The sequence below is a fragment of the Carcharodon carcharias genome, chromosome 21 (assembly GCF_017639515.1).
Source record: "Carcharodon carcharias isolate sCarCar2 chromosome 21, sCarCar2.pri, whole genome shotgun sequence".
Lineage (NCBI taxonomy): Eukaryota > Metazoa > Chordata > Chondrichthyes > Lamniformes > Lamnidae > Carcharodon > Carcharodon carcharias.
In genome coordinates this window covers 88436545-88456187 of record NC_054487.1, presented here as the reverse complement: position 1 = coordinate 88456187, position 19643 = coordinate 88436545, and the positions used below count along the sequence as shown (strand labels likewise).

At 44.4% G+C, this 19643-nt stretch overlaps 1 protein-coding gene across 1 annotated transcript in view; it reads left to right on the top strand.

Annotated features, from left to right (window-relative positions):
- The window catches only part of nav3 (neuron navigator 3), a 291371-nt gene that overhangs the window by 76558 nt on the left and 195170 nt on the right, over positions 1-19643 (top strand). Inside the window, exons 4-5 of the mRNA XM_041216018.1 lie at positions 8713-8821; positions 10629-11018. Coding sequence (XP_041071952.1) covers positions 8713-8821; positions 10629-11018 — 499 coding nt within the window. The remainder of the gene's footprint in view (positions 1-8712; positions 8822-10628; positions 11019-19643) is intronic.

Sequence of the window (19643 nt, the reverse complement as noted above, 5' to 3'; positions counted from 1 at the left end):
AAAATTATGGTCAATGCCAATTTCCACTCTCACTTCCCTCAGTACCCTTGGATGCATCTCATCTGGCCTTGGTGCCTTATCAACTTTCAGTACAGGCAGCCTATCCATTATCCCATCATCATCAATTTTAAACCCTTCTAGTACCTGAATTACCTCCTCTTTCACCATAGCCCAGGCAGCATCTTCTTCCTGGGTAAAGACAGATGCAAAATATTCATTTAACACCTCAGCCATGCCCCCTGCCTTCATAAATAAATCCCCTTTTTGGTCCCTAATCAGGCCCACTCCTCCTTTTACTGCCCTTTTACTATATATGTGCCTATAGTAGACTTTGGGATTCCCTTTTATGTTGCCTGCCAGTCTTTTTTCATACTCACTCTTTGCTTCTCTTTCTTGCTTTTTCACCTCTCCTCTGTATTCTGTATTCAGCCCCCTTGTTCTGGACTTCACACCACAGGAAATAATTTCTTTCTATTTACCCTTTCAAAGTGTTTAATTGCCTTAAACACTTTAATTAGATCACTCCTCAGTCTTCTGTACTCGAGGGAATACAAGCCTAGTCTGTACAACCTGTCCTCATATTTCAATCCATATTTACTTGGGTAATAAGAATACAAAAGCAGAATGTTTGTGAAACTTATGATGTCCAGAGAGAAAGTTAGCAAACAGGTGCAGCAAACAATTAGAACAGTAAATGGCATGTTGGCTTTTATAAGGGGATTGGAGTACAAGAGTAAGGAAGCCTTATTACAATTGTACAGGGCTTTGGTGAGATCACACCTGGAATACTGTGATACCATGTGCAGTTTTGGTTTCCCTCTTTAAGGAAGGATATACTTGTATTGGAGGCCGTACAGTAAAAGTTCAATAGATTGGCTTCTGGGATGAGAAGGTTGTCATATGATGAAAGACTGATCACATTGAGTCTATATATCCTTTGGAGTTGAGAAGAATGAGAGGTGATCTCAGTGAAACATATTAGATTCTGAAGGGGCTTGATAGCACAGACACTAAGTGACTTCCCTTGGCTGGGGAATCTAAACCATGGGGGCACAGGCTCAGAATAAGGAGTTAATTATTTAGGACTGAGGTAATTAGCTATTGTCCATGATGGACCAAAGGTATCTCCTTCCACTAGAGAGAGACAACTAGTTAGAAGGGCATCACTTTGCAAGGCAAGGGGGTAGGCTTCTATGAACCACCACAGCATGTATGGGGATTGAACCTCTGCCATTTGCATCTTCTGCACCACATTCTAGCTACTGAGATAACCAACCCTCGAAGGTAATGAGAAATTTCTTCACCCAGAGCATAGTGAATCTTAGGAATTCTCTACCCCACAGGATTGTTCAGTATATTCAAGACTGGGATAGATAAATTTCTGATCTCCCAGGGAATGAAGGGTTAGAAGGGTTCGGGGAAGTAGAGTTGAGACAGAAGATCAGCTGCAGTCATATTGAATGGTGGAGCAGCCTCGAGGAGCCATGCGTCCTGAACATTAGGGGGCCTCTGATAGGAGTAAGCATGTTTTCATCATTACAGCCCAGGGTGTTGAATTCTTTATAGTTAGAGAAAAACATTCCAGACTGATTGAAATAAAAGCAGCTCATGTATTACCACAGAAATGTTGATGTCTATCAGATGTAACAGCGGGATTGGGGCAAATGGGTGGATGGGGATCCCTGGGGCAGAGGAGGTATCAAGTTTACAGTTCTAGTTCCCAGAGTTTTCATGCTTACTTTGTGAATCTTCAAATTCATAGTAAGGGTAAATCATGTACAGCAAAGAACATTTTAAAATTAATATTTTGAACAATCCTGTTACTCTTTGGCATTCATATTTACCTTTGTGAAGTGCCTTGTTACATATTCGACTATTTGTGTCTGTTCTAGACTAATAGATAGAGGTTGCTCACCACAATTATCACCAACTCCAGTATTATGACAACCAGCTTGATACAAGGTGAACTAGATGAACATTGGTCTTTTTGTGTCTAGCAATACCAAGGGCCCTTTACCAATGCCCGCTGCTGTCATTATTAATTTGCTGTTGTTAGTATTATCCTGCTGAAGTTATTATTAATCTATGAATAAATGAATTCGGAACTGGAGTAGGCCATTTGGCCCCTCGAGTCTGCTCCACCATTAAATAAGATCATGGCTGATCTGAGTGTGACCTCAACTCCACATTCCCGTTTACCCCCGATAATCTTTGACTCCCTTGTTAGCCAAGAATCTAGCTACCTCTGCCTTAAAAATATGCATTGACCCTGCCTCCACCGCTGTCTGGGTAAGAGAGTTCCAAAGACCCACAATCCTCAGAGAAAACATTTCTTCTCATCTCTGTCTTAAATGGGAGACTCCTTATTTCTAAACTATGACCTTTAGTTCTAGTCTCTCCCACAAGGGGAAACATCCTCTCAGCATCCACTCTGTCAAGTCCCCTCGGGATCTTATATGTTTCAATAAGATCACCTTTTAATCTTCTAAACTCCAACTGACACAGGCCCAGCCTGTCCAGCCTTGCCTCTGAAGATAAACCCCATCCCAGGAATCAGTCAAGTGAACTTTCCCTTCTCTGAACAGCTTCTAATGCAATTATATCCTTTCTTAAATGAGGAGGTGATGGTGTAGTGGTATGTTTTACTCATTTATGGGATGTGGGCATTGTTGGCTAGGCCAGCATTTATTGCCCAGCTCTAATTAACATTTTAGTGTTAACCACATTGCTGTGGGTCTGGAGTCACATGTAGACCAGGTAAGGATGGCAGATTTCCTTTCCTAAAGGGTATTAGTGAACCAGATGGTTTTTTTTTCAACAATGGTTTCATGGTCATCATTAGGCTTTTAATTCCAGATTTGTTATTAAATTCAAATTCCACCAGCTACTTTGGTGGGATTTGAACCTGGATCCCTAGAGCATTACCCTAGGTCTCTGGATTACTTGTCAAGTGACAATACCACTACACCACTGCTTCCCTCCTAGTGTTGCTGGACTAGTAATCCAAAGACCCAGGGTAATGCCCAGGTTCAAGTCCCATCACAGCTTTGGTGAAATTTAAATTCAATAAAAGTCTGGGATTAAAAGTCTATTGATGACCATGAATTGATTGTCGTAAAAACCCACCTGGCTCATTAATGTCCTTCAGGGATGAAAACCGGTGTCCTTACCTGGACTGGCCTACATGTGATTCCGAACCCTCTGAAATGGCCTGGCAAGCCACACAGCTGTATCAAACCACTAAAATGTCTAAAAGGAATGGAAGCAGATAGACCAACCAGCAATAGGAATGACAATGGCAAAGTCAGACCAAAGTCCTCATTACTAACATCTAGTGCCAAAACTGGGAGAGCTGTCTCACAGACTTGTCAAGTAACAGCCTGACACAGTCATACTTACAGGATCATACTTTACAGATCATATTCCTGACACCAGTATCAGTGGCATACTAGAGGGAATTGCCTTGGGAGTCCCCATGAAGTCTCATGGCATCAGATCAAATATGGGCAACGATACCTCCTGTTGATTATCGTGTACTGTCCCCCCGCTTCAGCTGATGAATCCGAGCTCCTCCATATTGAACACCACTTGGAGGAAGCATTGCGGGTGGCAGGGGTGCAGAACGAGCTCTGGGTGGGGGACTTCAGTGTCCAGCACTGGGATTGGCTCGGTAGCCCCACTACTGACTGAGCTGGCTGAGTCCTAAAGGACATAGCTGCTAGACTGGGTCTGCAGCAGGTGGTGAGGGAACCAACAAGAGGGAGAAACATACTTAACCTCATCTCCAGCATCCTGCCTGCTGCAGATGCATCTGTCCATGATAGTATCAGTAGGAGTGATCACTGCACAGTCATTGGGAAGACAAAGGCCCAACTTCACATTGAGGATACCCTCCATTTTTGTTTTTTTTATATATTCATTCAAGAGATGTGGGTATCACCAGCTGGGCCAGCATTTATTTCCCATCCCTAATTGCCCTTGTTCAGAGAACATTTTATTAAGAGTCAACCACATTATTGTGGGTCTGGAGTCACACGTAGGCCAGACCAGGTAAGGACAGCAGATTTCCTTCCCTAAAGGACATTAATGAAACAGATGGATTTTTACGACAATAGTTTCATGGCCATCCTCACCTTTAATTCCAGATTTTTATTGAATTCAACTTTCACCATCTGTCATGGTGGGATTCGAACCCGGGTGCCCAAAGCATTACCCGGAGGTCCCCAGCACCACAGATGCCTGTCTTCAGCCAGTTCGATTCCCTCCACATGGTATCAAGAAGTGGCTGAAGGCATTGGATACTGCAAACACTATGGGCTCTGACAACATTTCAGCAATAGAACTGAAAACTTGTGCTCCAGAACTTGCCAAGCTGTTCCAGTACAGCTACAACACTGGCATCTACCCGGCTATGTGGAAAATTGCCCGGGTATGCCCTGTACACAAAAAGCAGAACAAATCCAACCCAGCCAATTACTGCCCCATCAGTCTACTCTCCATCATCAGTAAAATGCTGGAAGGGGTCATCAACAGTGCTATCAAACAGCACTTGCTTAGCAATAACTTGCTCACTGATGCTCAGTTTGGGTTCTGCCAGGGTCACTCAGCTCCTGACCTCATTACAGCCTTGGTTCAAACATGGACAAAAGAGCTAAACTCTCGAGGTGAGGTAAGAGTGACTGCCCTTGACATCAAGACAGCATTTGACCGAGTGTGGCATCAAGGGGCCCTAGCAAAACTAGAGTCAATGGAAATCAGGGGGAAAACTCTCCACTGTTTGGAGTCATACCCAGCACAAAGGAAGATGGTTGTGGTTGTTGGAGATCAGTCTCAGCTCCAGGACATCACTGCAGGAGTTCCTCAGTGTAGTGTCCTCAGCCCAACCATCTTCAGCTGCTTCATCAATGACCTTCCTTCCATCATAAGTTCAGAAGTGGGGATGTTCGCTGATGAATGCTCAATGTTGAGCTCCATTCGCGACTCCTCAGATACTGAAGCAGCCCATGTTTAAATGCAGCAAGACCTGGACAACATCCAGACTTGGGCTGACAAGTGGCAAGTAACATTCATATCACACAAGAACCAGGCAATGACCATCTCCAACAAGAGTGAATCTAACCATTACCCCTTAACATACAATGACATTACCATCACTGAATCCCCACTATCAACATCTTGGGGGCTACCATTGACCAGAAACTGAACTGGACTAGCCATATAAATACTATGGCTGCAAGAGCCATAGGTAACTCACCTCCTGACTCCCTAAAGCCTGTCCAGCATCTACAAGGCACAAGTCAGGAGTGTGAGGGAATACTCCCCACTTGCCTGGATGAGTGCAGCTCCAACAACCCTCGAGAATCTTTACACCATCCAGGACAAAGCAGCCCACTTGATTGGCACCCCATTCATAAACATTCACTCCCTCCACCACCGACACACAGTAGCAGCAGTGTGCATTTACAAGATGCACTGCAGGAACTCACAAAGCCTCCTTAGACAGCACCTTCTAAACCCACGACCGGTACTATCTAGAAGGACAAGGGCAGCAGATAGATGGGAACACCACCACCTGGAAGTTCCCGTCCAAGTCACTCACCATCCTGACTTGGAAATATATCGCCGTTCCTTCACTGTCGCTGGGTCAAAATCTTGGAACTCCCTCCCTAACAGCACTGTGGGTGTACCTATACCACATAGACTGCAGCGGTTCAAGAAGGCAGCTCACCACCACCTTCTCAAGGGCAACTAGGAATAGGCAAAAAATGCTGGTCTCTCCAGCAACGCCCATGTCCCATGAATGAATAAAAAACTCTGTACACAGTACTCCAGATGTGGTCACACCAAGACCCTGTACAACTGTAGCAAAACATCTCGACTTTTATATTCCATTCCCCTTGCAATAAACAACAACGTCCCATTTACCTTCCTAATCACTAACATTTTGTGATTCATGTACTAGGACCCCCTGCTCCTTCTGCACCTCAGAATTCTGCAATCTCTCTCCATTTAAATAATTTGCTGCTTTTCTATTCTTCCTGCCAAAGTGGATAATTCACATTTTTCTACATTATACCCCATCTGTCAAAATTTTGCTCAGTCACTTAACCTATTCAGGTCCCGTTTTTAGACTCAGTATGTTCTCTTCACAACTTACTTACCCACCTATCTTTGTGACATTTGGTCCCTTCATTCAAGTCTTTGGTATAAATTGTAAATAGTTGAGGTCCTAGCACTGAACCCTGTGGCACTGTACTCGTTACACCTTGCCAGCCCAAAAATGATCCATTTATGCCTACTCTCTGTTTCCTGTTAGCTAACCAATCCTCTATCCATGCTAATATATTACTCCCTACACCATGAGTTCTTATTTTGCATAGTAACTTTGATGTGGCACCTTGTCAAATGCCTTCTGGAAATCTAAGTGCCACATCCACAGGTTCCCCTTTATCCATGTTGCTTGTTACTTCCGCAAAGAACTCTAATACATTAGTCAAATGGGATTTGCCTTTCACATAACCATATTGACTCTGCCTGATTGCATTGAGATTTTCCAAGTGCCCAACCATAACCTCCCTAATAATAGATTCCAGCAATTTCCCTATTACAGATGTGAAGCTAACTGGCCTGCAGTTTCATACTTCCTATCTCCTTCCTTTCTTGAATTGGAGACAGAAGGCAGGAAACTACAGGTCAGTTAGCTTAATGTCTGTCATAGGGAAACCTGCTGAAGTTATTATTAGTCTGTAGTTTGCTCTTTGTAGTAAAATTGTAAATAAGCTGTTTGTACAAGCGATTTCCCTTTAAAGGTCAAAATAGTCTCCATTTTCCTTAGGCCTCTGTGCAATCCTGGTGAGGTGTTCAGGAGAGATGGTGGGGGTGAGAGTGGAAATTGGACCCCTTGACCTTTGGCTGATTGAGAATGTCAGATTCCTCTTCTGAGGAGATTTGTTTTGGGGTGGATGGCAATGAGTTGGGGAGGGAGGGAAGGAGAGGCTCTGACACCCACCCCCACTGGACATTGTAAGCCAGTATTACTGGAGTTGCCCCCATGGAGGTCACACAAAGGCACGCTCCTGCACATTCTTCCTCCCACCCTCTGAACATCAAAATGGCAAATCCTAAAGGTCTACATGTGGCTGGATTCTTGGTGGGAACACAGTCGAGGGGTTGAATGGCCAACTCCTGTTGTGATGTAAGTGCTGCAGGGAGTGCAGTGCAATTTCCGGGTATTTGCTAAAACTGCCATGTGTGCATGTTCCATAGCTGAGTTTTATCAAATCCAGATTTGCTCATTTATTTTTGGAAACTCTTGGGTCAGCACATTCCTCAGCAGCTTCAATCCTCGAATTGGGGAGTGCAGAAATACGAGTTAACTCTTCAATGCTTTTGAATCACCAAAGAAGGAATTTGCGCCGATCAGAGTGCCAGGACATTTCCCAGAACACTTTATAGGCAATGTTCTTGATGTACAGATGCTGTTGTTATGCAGGCACTCGTGGGAGCCAATTTGTGTCCTAGATCTCACAAAGCAACCAACAAGATGGGTGGTCATTCAGTCTGATTGCAGCTATGTTAGTTGAGGAGATAAATCTTGCCAGAGGGAGATTTCCTGCTCTTCAGTCCCACCATGTCGTGCATACACTGGGAATTTCTACAAGCCTTCTTCCTGCTCCACTGTCAGGTTTTGCTGCAACTTACAAATAATGAGCAAGGTACCCCTAGGGCACAGGAGCTATAGGGTTTGAGTTTGGTGTCTTTAACTTCTAGAGTCTTCACATGCCTAATCCCCATTGATGCCAAATTGCCACCAAGATTACAGTGTCAGACAGGGGTAAATCACTCAGCAATTCACCCCTGTTTTGATTGGCACAGTGAGATGTTGTGTTCTGGAATGCACTGCCAGAAAAGACGGTCACTGTAGATTCAATAGTAACTTTCAAAAAGGAAGTGGATAAATACTTAAAAAGGGAAAGAGATTGCAGGAACTTGTGGAAAGAGCAGGGGGAGTGGGACTAATGGAATAGCTCTTTCAAAGAGCAAATACAGGCATGATGGGCCAAATGGCCTTTTTCTGTGCGGTATCATTCTGTACTCTGTAAGACTTGTGTTTATGCAATATCTTTAACATAACAAAATACCCAAGGCACCTCACAGGAACATTATAAACAAAATTCGAAGCTGAGTCATGTCAGTAGATATTAGGGCAAATGATCAAAATCATGGTCAAGGGGTAGGTTTTAAGGAGTGTTTTAATGGAGGAGAGAGAGAGAGGGCTTTAAAAAGAAAATTCCAGAGCTTAGGATCCAGGCAGCTGAAGGCACAGCCACCAATGGGGGAGCGATGAAAATTGGGGATGAACAAGAGGCCAGAACTGGAGGAATGCAGAGATCGCAAAGGGTTGTGGGGCTGGAGGAGAATACAGAGATAGGGAAGGGTGAGGCAATGGTGGGATTTGAAAACAAGGATGAGAATTCTAAAATCAAGATGTTGCTTAACTGGGGTGCAGTGTAGGTCAGTGTGTGCAGGAGTGATAGGGGAATGGGATTTGAAGTGAGTTAGGACACAGGTAGCGAAGTTTTCGATGAGCTTGCTGTAAAATAAGCTCTGAACAAATTGTTTAAATGTCAATGTTATGTTGAAAACACAGAGAAATGTGAGGGATTTGACCAATCAAGTGTTCACCATTATTCATCTTCCTCACTTTTCTAGGAGAAGATCCTGAAACCAGGAGAATGAGGACAGTGAAGAACATCGCCGATCTGCGGCAAAACCTAGAGGAGACCATGTCCAGTCTCCGAGGGACCCAGATAAGCCATAGGTATTCATTTTACACATCCATTTCAGTGTGTATTTAGAGAGCACAGCTCTTCAGACTAGTGATAATGTCCATGTTACCTTCTTACTAAGGTCTGAAGATTGGGACTTTCTTTCATTCGTTCACAGAATCTGGGCATCGCTGGCTGGGCCAGCATTTATTGCCCATCCCTAATTGCCCTTGAAAAGGTGGTGGTGAGCCGCCTTCTTGAACCACTGCAGTGCATGGGGTATAGGTACACCCACAGTGCTGTTAGGAAGGAGATTGACCCAGCGACAGTGAAGGAACGGCGATATATTTCCAAGTCAGGGTGGCGAGTGACTTGGAGGGGAACTTGCAGGTGGTGGTGTCCCCGTGTGTCTGCTGCCCTTGTAGGGTAGGGGTTGCTGATCTGGAAGATGATGTCTAAGGAGCCTTGGTGAATTCCTGCAGTGCATCTCGTAGATGGTACACACGGCTGCCACTGTGCATAGGTGGTGGAGGGTGTGAATGTTTGTGGATGGGGTGCCAGTCAAGTGGACTGTTGCAATAAAGGTTTGTTTGTGAAAAGGCTTTGTGCTCTGCAGAGAGGTTTGGTGATATTTCAGTATGAGTGTCAAATACATTGGAATAATGCAGAGAATCATTTGGCAAAAGCTGCTTGTGTGAGAATGTAACAGACCGTTATCTCGATCATGAGATAAGAATCTGTATGTGCTCTATCATAATTATACCGAGAGTGTGAGGTTCCCTAATGGACATGGAGGGGTCTGTCAGCCTGATTCTTCACTCCTCCTACCAAATGGACATGGCAGCCAACATCCTATTGTGTAGCACGACCTTTACTGGACACACAGTGGGAAGTTTACTGAGGCTCAGTGCTTGTAAGTTCATTGTTTTAGTTGGTTTAACCCCAATATTACTCATATGCTTTCTCAGCACAGGTCAAGGCTATTTTGCCAACTCTTAACTATGCATCGCTTTTTAAAGTTGCTATACTATCCGTCAGCGTTAACAGCTTCCCTGAATTTACTCTAGCTCATATTAAATCTCCCATTGACCTAATCTGCTCTAAGGTGAACAATTCCAGCTTCTCCAGTCTCTACGTGTAACTGAATTCCTCATCCCTGGTAACGTTCCAGTGAACCTCCCCAACACCCTCTCCAAGGCCTTGACATCCTTCCTAAGGTATGGTGCCCAGAACAGGACACAAGAACACGTAATGTTTTAGCGGAACTCATTTGCTTTTGTACTCTATGGGCCCAATTGTAACTCGGTGTAAGTGGATGGATTTTGAATGAGTTGAAATCTTGCCTGTTTATAATGCCAAAGATCCTATACACCTTTCGAACAGCCTTCTTAACTCGTCCTGCCACCTTAAAAGACTCATTTACATGTACGTCCAGGCCTCTCTGTTCCTGAATTCCATCTAAAATTGCACCATTCAGGGTTACTTTGCCTCTCCTCATTCTTCCTGCATCACTGTGAACTTCACAATACCATGGGATGGAACTTGGAGTCCCCAGTGTAAAGTTTTATTAAATTAAGGACTTGACATTCTTTCTAAAGCCCTAGTTCTAAAAACCTGTGTCCAATAGTTGATCATATTCTGATCAGACTGGTAAATTAAAGGATTAGTTTGATCCGTGGCCCTCATATGTGAATGTTTCTATAGAGACCATTTCGACCAGCATAGGGAGAAAAAGTTACAGGATTATTGACTCCTCTTTGAAAGGGCCGGTACACATTTGATGGGCTGAATGGCCTCCTTCTGCTCTAGGCTATTCTATGATGCTACAATGATACACTAATGTGCTCTTTGTTTTGGCAGCACTCTGGAAACAACATTCGATAGCACCGTCACCACTGAGGTCAATGGTCGAAGCATGGCAGCAGCAACCAGCAGATCATCGGCCATGTCCTGGAGACTTGGCCAGTCCAGCCCACGACTACAGGCAGGCGACGCCCCTTCCCTGGGCACCGGCTACCCACCCCGGCCCAATTCCAGCCGTTACATCCATCCTGATGGCTCACGCTACGTGTACACTGCACCCCTCCGACGGACAGCAGGGTCAAGAGCTGGTAACACCTCCCAGCTGGATGTCTCTGAGAAAGGGGGTCCTGAGCTTGACATGGCCCCCACTGATGTGGACGTGACTGGTTACATGAGTGATGGTGACCTACTGGGAAAGAACATAAGGACCGACGACATTGGCAGTGGGTGAGTGACAGCATGCTTTGAATCTCTGACATCGCTGTGTCATGGACCCTCAGAGAGAATGTTCCACCGCTGATGACGGTTGCTTCCTGAGTCAGAAGGCCATGGGTTCAAGTCCCACTCCAGAGACTTGAGCACAAAATCAAGCCTGAAACTCCCAGTGCAGGACTGAGGGAGTCAGAGATGCCATCTTTTGCATGAGCATTAAACCAATGCTCCTTCTGCCCTCTCAGGTGGATGTAAAAGATCTCATGCCTCTATTTCAAAGACCAGGGGAGTTCACCTGGTGTCCAGGCCAATATTTATCCCTCAATCAGCATCACAATAAGAGATTACCTGAACGTTATCACATTGCAGAAAGGCTATTGTGGAAAATAAAAGCTCATGGTTTGGGGCTAACATACTGACATGGGTAGAAGATTGGCTGGCTAACAGGAAGCAGAAAGTAGGCATAAATGGGTCTTTTCCTGGTTGACAGAATGTGACAAGTGGTGTGCCACAGGGATCAGTGCTGGGACCTCAACTGTTTACAATTTATATAAATGACTTGGATGAAGGGATGGAAGGGATGGTTGCCAAATTTGCTGATGACACAAAGATAGGAAGGAAAATACATTGTGAAGAAGGCATAAGGAGGCTACAAAATGATATAGACAGGTTAAGTGAGTGGGCCAAGATCTAGCAGATGGAGTATAATGTGGGAAAATGTGAAATTGTTAATTTTAGCAGGAAGAATAAAAGAGAAGAATATTATCTAAATGGTGAGAGATTGCAGAGCTCTGAGTTGCAGAGGGATCTGGGTGTCCTAGTGCATGATTCACAAAAGGCTAGTATGTAGGTACAGCAGGTAATTAGGAAAGCTAATAGAATGTTATCATTCATTGTGAGAGGATTTGAATACAAAATTAGAGAGGTTATGCTTCAGTTGTACAGGGCAGTACTGAGACCATCTGGAGTACTGTGTACAGTATTGGTCACCTGAATTAAGGAAGGATGTAAATGTGTTGGAAGCAGTTCAGAGAAGGTTTACCAGACTAATACCTGGAATGCGTGGGTTGTCTTATGAGGAAAGTTTGGACAGACCAGGCTTGTATCCACTGGAATTTAGAAAATTAAGAGGTGACTTGATTGAAACATATAAGATCCTGAGGGGTCTTGACAGGGTGGATGTAGAGAGGATGTTTCCTCCTGTGAGAGAATTTAGAACTATAGGTTACGGCTTAAAAATAAGGGGTCGCCCATTTATAACGGAGATGAGGCAAAATTTTTTTCTCCCAGAGGGTTGAGAGTCTTTGGAACTCTCTTCCTGAAAAGACAGTGGAAGCAGAGTCTTTGAATATTTTGAAGGCAGAGGTGGATAGATTCTTGGTAAGCAAGAGGGTGATAGGTTATTGGGAGTAGGCGGGATGCAGATTTGAGATTACTATCAGATCAGCCATGATCTTATTAAATGGTGGAGCAGGTTCGAGGGGCTGAATGGCCTACTCCTGCTCCTTGTTCATATGTTGGTATGCTGTTTGTGGGACCTTGCTTAGTGCAAATTGGCTGCCGCTTTTCCTCTATTACAACAGTGATTACATTTCACTGGCTGTAAAATGTTTCAGGACATCCTAAGGCTGTGAAAGGTGCTATAGAAATTCAAATCTTTCTTTCTTATATCTTTGTAATGATTTCATATATGCATATGACCAGTGTGAGATAATCTAAACTGGGTTTGGCCCTTCCAATTTGATACTTTGCTCCTTCCTCTGAAGTCCTTATGCCAATGAATATCAGGTTTGCAAGTAACAAACTGATGGTGCTAAGCAGCTGATCCAATGACAGCTGTGAATGGACTCTACGCAGTTCATTTTGATGATGGTTGAACAAGCTGAAGGAGCAAGTAAGATTGAAACTGAAAAGCATTCAGCAAACATTGATAATTATGATGAAAGCAAGTTGCGGGTAAATAAGGAGAAATGTTTCCAATGGCAGGAGGGTCGGTAACAAGGGGACAAAGATTTAAGGTGATTGGTAAATGAAAGAGCCGACATAAAGAAACATTGGTCTGAATGTTCCCCCTGGGCAATGGGAACCCAAGACCTGGACCAAATGTGGGTCTCGAGGCCCTGCCTGTTGTCAAGGTGGCCGACTGTGCATTTTTACATGAGGTGGGCTGGTAATTGGCTCCAGGACAGCGGCCATGTTCCAAAGCAGGAGGCCCAATGAGAGGCCCTGCAGCACAGACCAAGTGACAGCCCCACCTGGAGAGGTGAACATTGCTGAGACACAAAGGCCAGCACCTCAGAATGGAGACGCTCCTGGGAACCCGTAGAAAATTTAAAATGACAGAAGAGCCAAAATTGTTAGTGTGGTCAGTGTGGAGGTGAAACGTGCAAGAATCTGAAGGGGCTTGACAGGGTGGACACTGAGAGCTTGTTTCCCTAGCTGTGGAATCCAGATCATGAGGGCACAACCTCAGGATAAGGGGCCAGTCATTTAAGAACATAAGAAATATAAGCAATAGGAGCAGGAGTAGTCCGTTAGTTCGAGCCTGCTCCTCCATTCAATGGGATCATGGTTGACCTTGTACTTCACCTGCAGATTGAACTACATCAGCTTTAAACTTAGAATTTTACATTATCATATTTTGGTCACTCTTTCTTAATGGCTCCCTCACAACAAGATTATTAATGAACCCTTTTCATTGCACAATGCTAGATGTAAAATAGCCCACTCCCTAGTTGGTTCTTCAATGTAATGCTCCAAGAAAATCTTGTACACATTTCAAGAATTCATCCTCCACAACATTAGCGTTAGTAAGGTTTACTCAGGCTAGGACTGAGATGAGGAGCAATTTCTTTATTCAAAAGGATTGTGAATATTTGCAATCCTCTACCCCAGAGGGTTATGCTGCTCCCCCATTGAGTACACTTGGCCAGGATTTTCAGCTCGGTGGGTAATCATGTGCCCGACACGCATGAGTGTGAAATATCACGCGATGACATTGGGCGAGTGTCCCAACATCATCGAGCATTCGTGTGATATTTCAGTCGTCGGGCGTGTGTGGGAGTTGGCAGAGCACCCCGCTGACAATTCAGAAGGCCGTTAAGCCCATTATTTCATTAATTCAATTGAAATTTTCCCTGTCTGTCCAGCCTTACGCTTGGCGGGCGAGCGAAAAGGCCAAGCAACCTTGGGATTTTTGAGGAAACCTCATCCACAGGCGGGATGAGGTTTCCGATGTTAATTAAAAATAATATAAACATTTTTAGCACTCATTTTCAACATGTCCCTGCTCACGTGTCGGAGTCACATCAGGGGACATGTTTTCCTTTTTATTGTAAACTTTATTTTTAATGTGAGAAATCTTCAGCTCCCTGAGGCAGCTCTGTGCCTTCCCAGAGCTTTCTGTAAGCGCAGCCACACGCATTCACTGCCTTCCACACTCACCACCCCCTCTCCACCAGCCCCCCCACCCACCCCACACCCCCCCACCACCCCTCCCCCACCGCCCCTCAACAGCCCAGGCAGTGCTGAGGTTATCGGTGTGTGTTTCACTCTGGCTGGCCTTTAATTGGTCAGCCAGTGCGGAATCGTGGTTGGGGCCCAATCGCGGGCAGTGTCAATTGACGAGGTAAAAATTCTGCCCTTAAGTCTGGGATAGACAGACTCTTTGTCTCTCTGGGGAGTAGGCGGATAAGTGGACTTGAAGCTGAAGGTCAGTCATGATCATACTGAATGGCAGAACAGACTCGACAAGCCCTAGGGCCTACTCCTGTTCCTTATTTCTTATATTCTTATTGTGATTATCTTTGAACCAGAAGCAGCATAGTAAGGAAAATTTTGAATTTCTTTAAAACTTCTGTGGAGTCTGTTTTAAAAATGTTGCAAAGGGGCTTTTTAAGAGTTTACATTAATTGTAAAGGGATCAATTGTAATTTTCTTGAATAATAAGAAATACTAGTCCATGTGACCTGGTGTCTTGACCCAGAAGCAGTAGCAACAGGTATTGTCAGGGTGGCGGCCAAAGGAGAGCTGGAGGCAGAAGATGATCAGCACACAAACATATGAGCTCTTGGAGGCTTTGTGCAAGCAAGCTAAAAAGTACTGACACCTGAAAGGCTGTATGAACATCTCAGAGATGCTAAAGAGCTGGGCATTTTATCAGGAGTGGTCAAACCATGAGCTGGGGTGTTATTAAATTGGTTTGTTGGAAAGGAATTCTGAAGAACTACACCAGGAGGAGGCCAAGATGGGTCATCCACTCGGCACTTTGGCTGAAGATAGTTGCAAATGCTTCAGCCTTATCTTTCACACTGATATGCTGGGCTCCCCCATCATTGAGGATACTTGTGGAGCCTCCTCCTCCAGTCAGCTGTTTAATTGTCCACTGTCATTCATGATTGGATGTGGCAGGACTGCAGAGCTTAGATATGATCCATTGGTTGTGGAATTTCCTAGCTCTACCTATCAAATGCTGCTTCTGCTGTTTTGCATGTACACATCCTGTGTTGTAGATTCACCAGGTTATTGTTGACTAGTTTTGTCTGCATTATATAAAAGTAGAAATGATATAAGTAGGAATAAACTGGGTGTATAATAGAAATGCCTACCCAGTGATAGCAGCAGCCATGGTGGAGATTATTACAAACTTCAAATTGTTAGTTGTACTTCAAATACAAAATTCAAACTCTTGGAATGACAGGGTTGTCCCTATGAAGAGAAATTGAGCAGAAGGACCAATATTTCCTAGAGTTTAGAAGATTGAGAATGACCTAATTGAAACATACAAGATAATGAGAGGGCTCAAGAGACACCGGGAGGATGTTTCCCCCTCTTGGGGCATCTGGAACTTGGGTCGCAGCCTCAGGAGGAGGGGTCAGTCATTTAGAACTGAGATGGGGAGAACTTTCTTCACTAATAGACTTGTGAAGCTTTGTAATTCTCTACCCCACAGGGTTATAGATGTTCAGTTGTGGAATATATTCGAACCTTAAGCAAACAGATTTTTGGACACCAAAGGAAATGTTTAATGGGGGGGAGGTGGCAGGGGGTTGGGGGTGGGTGGGGGCCGTGGTAATGCGAGAAAGCGGGGTTGAGGTGGAAGATCTGCTTGATTGTATTGAATAGCAGAGCGGGCTCGAAGGGCTGAATAGCCTATTCCAGCTCCTATTTCCTCTGCTCTTACGATCTTAAAATCACAAATTTTACACGGGTCACAGAACCAAAAATTTAAATCAGTAAATAAACCATGAAATAATCTTTTTCTCAAAGACCTGTAACTGGCATCCACTGTTTATCTGTGGTTTTTCAATGTCACAGAGAAAGCTCTGTTTATTTAAAGATGAGTCAATGCAGTATCACTGTGAGTTAAATGTTTGTTTTATCTGACTGGTTAAAAGTTGAAGGTGAGATGGAGTTCAATGATTTGCACGACTCTTTGTGAGTATTAGCGCTGGATTTTATACTCCCCTGCCAGCAGGTTTGAAGTCAGTGGGGCATGCAAAATCCAGAGAGTGGCTTTCCTGGCACCTACCCACTCATCCCAACCTTCCTGACATTTTATAGTGGGCACAGGAGGTGCTAGGCAAGTTAATGACCACTGAAGGGTCTCATCCCACCATGGCTGGTATTTTACTCATGGCGGGTGGAGGCCTATAACATGCAGGGTGCCCGGCAGCTTTAGCTGCATGGGCTGGTGTAGGACAAGGGAGGGGGGACTTCTTTGGGCGACATGTAGGCCAATCAGAGGTAGCCCTACATGGTCATCACCACCCCCCCTCTTTGATCCTGTCTCCGGCCTCCTGAACCCAGCCGTCCATCCTCTCCCTGCTCACCTTCCTTGCTATGACCTCCAACCCCTGACCTCCGGGTTCCTCAGCATCTGGGACTGCTTATAGTCGCATCAGTGGCCCCCGGTGAGGCTATTGAGACTACAGGGCCCTAGCTTATGCAATTGGTTGGCAGCTCTCTAAGGCAGGACCTCCTCCTGAGAGAGGGGTGGAAGTCCTGCCTGCAGCTAATTGATGCTCATTGGGGGTGGGGGGCGGGGGGGGGGTGATTGGAAGATTGGAGTACATCATCACTCCTAGAAATGTAATTCTAATTTGATAAGATTTCTATGATTTTGTTTTTGTTACCATAATGTTACTGTACCCTTTCCAAAGGGGCTGGTCATTTGTTTATTTTTTATAGTTTTCAGAAGAGTATGAGGAGAGACTCCTGGGACACTGTGTGTGGTTAGAGAGGGTGCAGGCATTCGTAATGTTGAATTCTGTTAATAGTTTCAGTCATAAGTAAAAGGCTAATGCCTGCTTTCCGACTGGCTGTCAGAAGCTTAACATGGTAGCAGACAATTGTTGCCTAAAGGTGAAGATTGGAAACTAAGAATTCTTCTTCAATTAGAATATTGTAGTCTGAGTTACTTTTTGTGAAAAATGGCTGAAAGCAAGCTTTGATGACCCGTTGATGTTCTCCGAATCTGATCCTCTGACCAGTGGAAGAATGGAGTGGATATGTGGACACAGGTTGCGTCCCTACCAAGGAGAATGCAAGGTATAGCTCTGGCATTGTCACTTCCCAACAAAAGTAAAATCATAAGCAAGGTATTATGTGAGCTGGATGTCCATCAGTTGGATACTGATGGAGGTTTGGATCTTCCAATAAACTTCATGGATAATTTTATAAGAAAGATGATTGGTATTGGATGCCTGCAGAACATAGTCAGACTTTGATAGATTTTTGAAAGACAGATGGTCATCCATAGAGGAATATATCATGGACTTTAAGAGACTGTATAAAAGGGTTGCAGAAATTCAATTTGGAGATTCCTTATTGAGTGCTCACAGTTAAATTGCTGGGTTGTGCTAAGGTGTCGCATATGAACAGACTCCTGGTCTTAAGTTCTCAGAAAAAGAAACCCTTTTGGATCAGATGTCTGCTGCATTAAAAAAATCCTGGGGAAGCAATCATTTGCAGCAGCTTCAATGTTGCAAGCGGGACATTTCGCAGTGTCACAAAAAATAGAGCACACAATGACTGCAGCATTTTGAGATCTTTCAGTACAACAGAAGGAGTGAGGCTGAAGACATGTTTAACAGGATTGGAGTAGTAATGTAGACACATGAACTGTAGGAATGCCTGGGGAACAGTTAACAGGTGCTTCAGACCTGACCCTCAGTCCTGTAGTTGACTCTTAACTGCGCTCTGCTACAGTCTAGCAAGTCTGCCCTCAGTGTATCAAACTGGTAGAAAAAGAATAGTCTTCACTCGAAGACTCCAGCAGATCAGGAAGGTGGCTTACCATCATCTTCTCATGGGCAATTCAGGATTGCCAATAAATGCTGGTCTACTCTTGCACCTATATCTTATGATTGATCTGCTTTCAGGGTGAGAGCCATGCCTTCGGCTTGTAGCTGGAACCATTCACACCGTAACTGGATTCAGGCTGCTTCACTGCTTCAGAAGCTGGCTGAAGAAAACACCTATTTCATCTGACTGACTGATAAACCCTATTTCTTTGAAACAAATGAAAGATTTTCTCGAAATGTGGAGTCATGTGATCTGAAGGACTCTCTAATGATGTTGTATAAATAAAGAGCAGTAGATGAGAGAGCTGATTCTAATAAAGGCCATCTGTAGAATCCCCCAACGCCTTCAGATTTGTTTTTTTGTTGCATTTTGTTTTTTGGTTTTTCTGATTTGTTTAGTATTTCTTCCCCCTGTCTTGGATTCCCCCACCCCACCCCACCAATGCTGTTCTTTTAATCTATCTTTTTATTTTTCTCATCTGTTTTTATTTATCTGTTGCCTTTGTCATGCCCAATAGCATCTTTCCTCGTCCTCCAAGACACTGGCAGTTTTTATTTAACAATCTCAGGGTCTTGGATTGTGGCTTCAAAAAGGCCCTGGGCAGCCACCAGCTTTAATATTCCTGTCAACAATCACAACCTGCCACCACAAGGTGTACCTCCTGTCGAAGTTTTACTGCATTACGGGCGTTATATAAATGCAGGTGTTGTTCAGGAGCAAACTGGTAACTTGTAGCATGATTCAGAGCTCCTCTAACCCCATAACTTCCTACCACTATTTCAGATGGGATTTTGAAATGGCTTTGGAGGCAACAACTGTGGCTCTGGCATGGGGGCTATTCGGCCAGGTGAGGGTGCAATCTGAGCCTTTGCGAAGTGGCCTGTCGCTCCAGATGTGCAGCTGCAGCAGTCGGCAAGGGGAATGGCAGTGGGAGAAGGAAGAGGAGGGTAGCAGGCTAGCCTAGAATTTCTAGAGGGTCAGGTAGCTTAACATCAGTATGGGACAGAGAAGAGACAATCCGATGACTGGAAGGTTAAAATGCAGAGAGTGTGAGACAAGACACAGCGAAACGGGCTCTGTCCCTATAAACCCACTGTCCGCAGAAAAAAGCCAAGTTAGGGGAATGAAATACAAATGGAGTGTTGCCTGCTCTGTTTCTGCTGGAATGAGAAATTCTGCCCAGTGTAATGAAGTTAATCTGGAATTCAATCAGCAAATAGAATGGATGGCAGCAGCTTGGAAATTAAAAACATTTTCTGAATTTGGAAATGTCATTATGAACTTTCTGTGCAGTTATCAGCAATTTGGCAGTTCTGGGTGGCTTCAGAAAACTTG